Source organism: Elaeis guineensis, chromosome 2 (assembly GCF_000442705.2).
Source record: "Elaeis guineensis isolate ETL-2024a chromosome 2, EG11, whole genome shotgun sequence".
NCBI classification, from domain to species: Eukaryota; Viridiplantae; Streptophyta; class Magnoliopsida; order Arecales; family Arecaceae; genus Elaeis; species Elaeis guineensis.
This window is the reverse complement of record NC_025994.2, coordinates 123,716,352-123,723,214: the sequence shown is the minus strand read 5'-3', so window position 1 is coordinate 123,723,214 and position 6,863 is coordinate 123,716,352. Positions and strand designations below refer to the sequence as shown.

Sequence of the window (6,863 nt, the reverse complement as noted above, 5' to 3'; positions counted from 1 at the left end):
GAAACCGCAAAAACCGCTTACAGTGGCAGTACCATAATTTTCCACCTGAATTCGGGCTAAACTTTGAATCCACTGTTACTCGGCGCTATAAAATAACTCGGCGGGCGCCTCCTCTCGCCCATCTTCCGCCGCTGAGCACCTGCTCTCTTCTTCTTCCAGTATTCTCCGTCTCCATGGCTCTCCGTGCGATCGCCGGCAAGAAAACCCTAGCTCTAGGGCTAGTGTTTAGTCCCTGCGCCGCCGCCGGCGCCTCCGCCCCGGGGATGGGGTTGGGGCTCCGCCAAGCCCGGGGCCTCGTGACCTTCTCGTTGCCGGACCTCCCCTACGACTACGGCGCCCTCGAGCCCGCCATCAGTGGCGAGATCATGAAGCTCCACCACCAGAAGCACCACCAGACGTACATCACCAACTACAACAAGGCCCTCGAGCAGCTCGAGGAGGCCATGGCCAAGGGGGACTCCTCCAAGGTCGTCCACCTCCAGAGTGCCATCAAATTCAATGGTGGAGGTCCGTGGTCTTCCATTATTTTTCATCATTTTCTGCTAATTTGTTGTTTTTTGGATTGGAATATGGGTTAAATGCAAAATCTTTGGATCATTTGATCGGGTTTTAGGGTTTTTTTGTTTCAGTTTTCAAGGGTTTCCAGCTCTCAGATTCGCTTGTTTCGTTCAATATTTAGCATTCGTTTCTCGATTTTATGAACTGATTTGGTATTCTTCCGCAATTTGAACTTTTATCTTCTTTTTTTTTTTTTTCAATAATATAGTTTCCTTTTTTTTTTTTTTTTTGAAACTTGGTTAGTTATGCTATTCTAATGAATGCTTTCAATGGCTCGAGCGCATATGCAATGGAAGATAAGCTGGTCTATATGCAACAGAATGCATGTTAATGACTCAGGATGAATCTCTAGTTGTATCACAGTCAGTTTCACTATACTGCTGCTTTTGGATTTTGAAGAAATGTCATGATTTCTATTATTGTACTTCAAGATGTATCTGCTACACAGCAGGGGCGAGTTAATTAGCTCAAGCAGATAATATTAGACGTTCAATTTTTTTTATCAGGAAGTTACCAATTGACGTGGTTTACTTTCTTACCTTTTAATATGTTGGATATCTGTTCTAAGATTCACACTTCGAGTGCCTTACAGTGTCATGTTTCTGAAAATTAGAAGGATACAGATTTCTGATATGTCCTAACCCGAGCTATTTCAACAAATTTATATTTGGCAGGCCATATCAACCATTCAATCTTCTGGCAAAATCTCAAGCCTGTGAATGTATGTGTTTTCTCCACCATCCACCAGTTATGCAGTTTTCTCAATTATTGGATCATCTTGTCTTTGGTCTCTGTGATCTTGTTTGTGTTCTTACAAAAATGTCCTACAGGAGGGTGGTGGTGAGCCTCCTCATAGCACACTTGGTTGGGCCATTGATACGGACTTTGGTTCATTGGAGGCTTTGGTGCAAAAGATGAATGCAGAAGGTGCAGCTTTACAGGGATCTGGATGGGTGGTGAGCTTCTTTAGCCTGTTAGAGTATTACTTGTTTTACTTAATTGACATGCTGGATCTACCTTTTTGTGCATACTGGATGCCTTATTGTTTATTTACTTTGCCTGCTTTCTTATCAGTGGCTTGCTCTGGATAAGGAGTTGAAAAAGCTTAAAGTTGAGACAACAGCAAATCAGGTAAACTTTGTAATGTTTATCAACTCATATGATTTGTGTGAACTGAAATTAACTGCCACGCAGAGTTTATTGGTTTATTGTTTATTATGACCATATAGTTTTACGTGTACTGCTAAATTTGTTTTGCAGTGATTTGAGGAAAGTGTTTGCCAAATATAAGCCAACAGGAGTAGCCTGAGATGATTGTTACAATGAAAATGAGTAGAGAAGAAAGACAAAATGATGCTCTGATGTAGATCCCTAATGTAAATGAATAGAATGGATATATTGTCATATTCATGTTTTTTATTTTGTGCAAATACTTGGCCTGTATTCGACACTATTCCATCATCTTGACCTTTTGTACCAAGCCTTTTGCTATGGGTTGGCTGTAGTGCATTATTCAAAGTTTGACATGCTCAACAGACTGAACAGGTTCTACCTCCCATCGTAAACCTGGTTTTGACCCTCTACAAATCAGTACCAAAATCCTAGCCAAGGTAAATTTAGGCAAGAGAAGAGCTTAACATGAAACCTATATAACTAGTTGGTTTTAGGGGAAGCATATTTTATGTAGAGAATTTGTAAACCACCAAAATAAAGGTGAGAGTGCTGAAATGAGGTAGAAATTTGTGAGAGTCATGATGAACAGATGAAGCTGATAAGCTAGTAGTTTTCCATGATCGGTAGAACATAATCCATTGGAGTAGTTTGAATTCATTCACTTTAAAAAATAATGCATGAATTATTTGCCATTTAACATCACCTGGGTGGATGTTGTGAATACCCAGCCCCACACCACCACACGCACGCATGAACACATAAATGCACACAAACACACCCAGGTTCCTGGGCCACCGATTTGGGCAAAATATTCTTGGGACTTGGGTATTCCAAGAGTGATATATACAAGCAGTTTTATCTGATGTTTTTCCCTTTTTTTGGAGAAAAAAGTCCTCTCTACATTAAAAGTATGCCGGTTTAATTTCTGATTTGCTACCAAGGCTGGGCATGGTGCACTTACATTTTTCCTATTCTAATTCAAAATTCATGTGAGATTAGTTTTTGGCTATCTGGTTATTCTCATTGAGATCCCAAAATCAATAACTTCTTTGGCTGGACTGTTGCTGCATGTCTGTAATTGTCACAACTAGTTAAGACTTTTCGTTCATTTATAGGTATTCTATATCTGGAATCACCTCTTCATTTACTATGTAATTGCTTTTCATATGAAATGTAGGTCCATTAAAAAAACTATCGTTAGCATGCACAAGTATGCATATTTGTTGGGACTCTTGCTTCTGTTATAAGCTTAAAGTCACTTGACTTTCTTTTCTATCTAGTTTGTTCATATTATATTTTTTCATCACCATATGCAACAAATGGTGGCTAACTAATCCTTTGCACAGGATCCACTAGTCACTAAAGGAGCAAATTTGGTTCCTTTGCTTGGTATAGATGTGTGGGAACATGCATACTACCTGCAGGTAAACAATGCGCCTTTTGAATTTATGCTCATAAATGGCATTAGTGTTTGAATATTTTTCATGAATGTGTATGGTTGTCGGTGCATGTGCAAGTGTGAACATTCATAAATACCTTATGAACTGGACAACTGTCAGGAAAAAAAGAAAAAAAAGCAGCAGCCTAGGAGGAGTTGAAAAATGATTTTATGGCAGGAATACAGTATGCCATAATAACCAATTGTTGGTGGGAGAAATGGTTGTAGAACTTAGATACTAGATGGACCTTATTGTTTGCTAGCTTATCAACCTAGTATCTTGAATTGACATTTGATCAAAATTGCAATGATGGAATATAACTTGCTGTAACAAGTCAGTTTGTAGTCCTGCCCCAGATTTAGTCTTGGTCAGAATGGAAATATTAAACCTGCAGTCCAGATTCCTACAGATTCCTAAACATAATCGGGATCCTCAAACTGAGTGACCTGGGCTCTTGAAGCTGAATCCAATGAGAAGACATGATCAGACTTGAGTGAAAATAGTTTAAAAGTTAGGTTGCGCATACAATGTGCCTCATCATAAATCGAATCCAGTCCTGTTACCAGAATAGGTTGGGTAAGAGTCCAGATTTTTGCCTCGGATATGTCCTTTGCTGTATTTGTTGGACTAAAATTGACCCATTACCTCAATGTCTCACCATTGGAGGTGAATAGTGAAAAACATGCCACATGACGTTCCAATACTGCGAGTCAGAGAGTGAAGGGGAGGAAGAGTAGCATTCCATTCTTTCTTCCTCTCTAGTGAGAAGGCTATAATGAGATTGCTAATAAGCTTGTGCCCATGTTAGCCCATGCTGTATGTGTAAAAGCAGCAAGAACTTCATCATCAGCATGCAAGCCTTTTCCCATCAAATTGCAGTCAGGTGAGCAAAACTACAAGGTTTTAGACAAGAACAGAGCAGATTTTGTAGCCCAGAATACTAATTTAATATTCAACGTTATTAGTTATTTCACTGTGGTACCAACTTGGCTTGTCAAAAAATTTTTGGTTGATAAGGATTAAATTAGGTGTCATTAACCAGTGTAAGGTATGCTAATGTAGCCTAGGAATGTCATGAAGAAACACAGCGATATATGGTAATAAGTTGAGAAGTATTCTAGCTTTCTGTACAACTCTTTCTTCAATGTGCATTAAGGAATCAAGTATGTATTGCTGTGAGTCCAATAACTTGGGATGGTGAGCATATATCAGCCGGTGGCCAAGGTGAGATCTTTACCATCCATTTGCTCGCACTCTTTTCATCAATGAGGAAACTGTTTAGCCAGGCATCATTACCATGTTTGGGTAGTCAAAAAATTTAAGGAAATTTTGAAGATTATATGGCCCACTATGCATGTGCATCAACTTCTTTTGCCAACACATGTGACCGGGTCTAGCAAGCCTCAAAATTGCATTTTCTATGTTTTGATTATTTTCTGACTCTTACTGGAATCCAAGCAAGGTTTGCTGATGCTAATTGTGTAAATTTAAAACATTAATTTACCTTGAAACCCAAGAGTCTTGTTTTAGTATGCGCCAACAATTAATATGATTTGTTTCCAGCCGTGCAAAATTCCTAAATGCTTAGAAAAAGGAAACATTCTATCCGAATTCTTGATTTTATAACTTGTGAGCAAGCAAAGTTGGCAGATGCTTGTGCTGGCTGGAATCTCCAAATTTGGCTAAAACTCATGCAGTTTGGGTTCCTTTCCTGTGCTGAAACTGGACGCAACATTAACCTTGGTATGGGTTGGAAAAAGGCTACAATATCCTCATGGATTCCTTTGATTGTCATATGCATTTGCTTGTTGACCGAGTTCATATCTTGCCTTGGTGGGATGCCATGCACATGCATGATCTATGTCTGGAACTTGTTGTCATGACCTTTTGGCATGTTTATCAACAATTTAATTATATATTAATTTTTCTTGGCAATATTGTGATAAATCTTGATAGTCCAGGCATGCTTCTCACTCTGCTAATCTTTTGATTTGGTGCAGTACAAAAATGTGAGACCCGACTATCTGAAGAACATATGGAAGGTCATGAACTGGAAATATGCCGGTGAAGTCTACGACAAAGAGATTGCCTAATGTGCGCTTTTTGTTCTGTGATACCAGCCTTCGTGTGTGGTTCCCCCTTTACATGTTTACCATGAAAAGACTCCTGTATCAAATAAGATGGGCCTTCCCTGGTATCGATACTTGTTTACATTACATCCCTTGAATGAAGCAGCATCGCTTGTGGCATTGGCCTTGAACACACTTAACTGTTTCTAGCTTCTAGACCAGCTATTCAGGTCATGTGTCAAGTTGGTAGCTTATCTCTGTTAGCAATAGACCTGTCTTGCATGAAGCGATCGCATGAATCACAAGATAACAATCAGTGAGATGGACGGTTGACTCTTTTTTACCTGCATCTGCGAGTTTTGAAGTTTGTCTTGCATGTGAGTTAAGGGGACGGGTTCTGGTGTCCCTTGGCAAGGATGACAGATAACAATCAGTGATATGGGCTGTTGATAATTTTCTACATTTAACTTTGTCTTGCCTAAGGGTTCCAGGATGGGATCATGTGCTTGGTTTTCTGTGAGATAAGCATGGTAGCCCCTCCAGTGGCATAACAGTTGCCCTACAGTTTTCATCTGGTTACCTGTTGGATCCGCACTGTGATATCGTCTACCAGGGTTATAGGACTGTTACCCAATAATCAGAAAACCTATTCTATTGCATGTCAAGGGAAAGGCCGGTATCATTAATTGGACTCATAGACTGGTCATTTCCTCTGTATAAATGACATCCACTTTAACCAAACTTTGTACAGGGTCCAAGAGGTTTTCCTCCTGGTCTCTTATCCAATAGATCCGCATTGCTGCAGCTCATACCATACTGTTTTTCTCCCCTGATGACCTGTCCAGCCTGATCGGTCCAGAATTCATGGTGTAGCAACAATGAGGCATTCCAATGAGCTCATTCCAGACCTTGGGACAGCAAGGATGTTAGAATGTAGTAAAAAGAGTCAGCCTAGACATGCCGGAAACTGTAACAACATAACCATAGCAGAGCAAGGCTGGTTGTGTCATTCATGTAGGAAATCATGTGTCTTGCAAAAAAAAAAATGCCGAGTGACAGTTCGTCAAGACAACATAGGCACTCAACCAAATAAACAGAAAAGTACTTTCCGTAAGATACCGATCAGGTTACCGGTAGGAGGAGTATTAATTTTTTGCTTGGCTAGCATTCTGTGAGTCAAAGAGACAGATGTATCAGTTGAAGATACTGAAGAGTCGGGGCGTCAAACCAAAAACAGAAAAAAAATGTCCCATTTGTAGAAGAAATGTACATCCAGAGAAGGGAAATTGAAGGTATAGCATTGTGAATAACCTCATCAAGGTTGATCTATCTAGGAGGGAGCTGAAGATCACTTTCGTCAATCATTTGATGTGCAAATTTCTCTAAATCTACGTCTTTCTGTTTAGCATACACTCATCCCCATTCTCCATCTAATTGTACAATTTCAGTTAAATAAGCAGCATCATGAAGTGGGCCACTCCAGAGGGGGCAAGAGAAAACAACAGAACTGGAAACCCGGCTGAAGGAAACAAGCAACAACTAAGTCAAGAGGCGAGCTGGCCAAATATTATCATCTTTCTGAAACTGAAAAGCCCGCAGGCCTCATGACAGTATTGTAATTGTT

At 40.0% G+C, this 6,863-nt stretch overlaps 1 protein-coding gene across 1 annotated transcript; it reads left to right on the top strand.

The window, feature by feature from the left end:
- Nucleotides 1-107: 107 nt before the first annotated feature.
- LOC140855888 (superoxide dismutase [Mn], mitochondrial-like) lies at nt 108-5,434 on the top strand. The gene is made up of 6 exons (XM_073253173.1): nt 108-507; nt 1,233-1,279; nt 1,389-1,514; nt 1,633-1,689; nt 3,078-3,155; nt 5,171-5,434. Exons 1-6 carry the CDS (start codon nt 174-176, stop codon nt 5,261-5,263), a joined length of 735 nt encoding a protein of 244 aa, XP_073109274.1. The 5' UTR covers nt 108-173; the 3' UTR covers nt 5,264-5,434.
- The last annotated feature ends 1,429 nt before the right edge of the window (nt 5,435-6,863 follow it).

Coding starts and splice junctions, on each gene's coding strand:
- LOC140855888 (XM_073253173.1), top strand. CDS start 174: ATGGCTCTCCGTGCGATCGCCGGCAAGAAAACCCTAGCTCTAGGGCTA. Junction 508..1,232: donor CATCAAATTCAATGGTGGAG/GTCCGTGGTCTT, acceptor TATATTTGGCAG/GCCATATCAACCATTCAATC. Junction 1,280..1,388: donor AAAATCTCAAGCCTGTGAAT/GTATGTGTTTTC, acceptor AATGTCCTACAG/GAGGGTGGTGGTGAGCCTCC.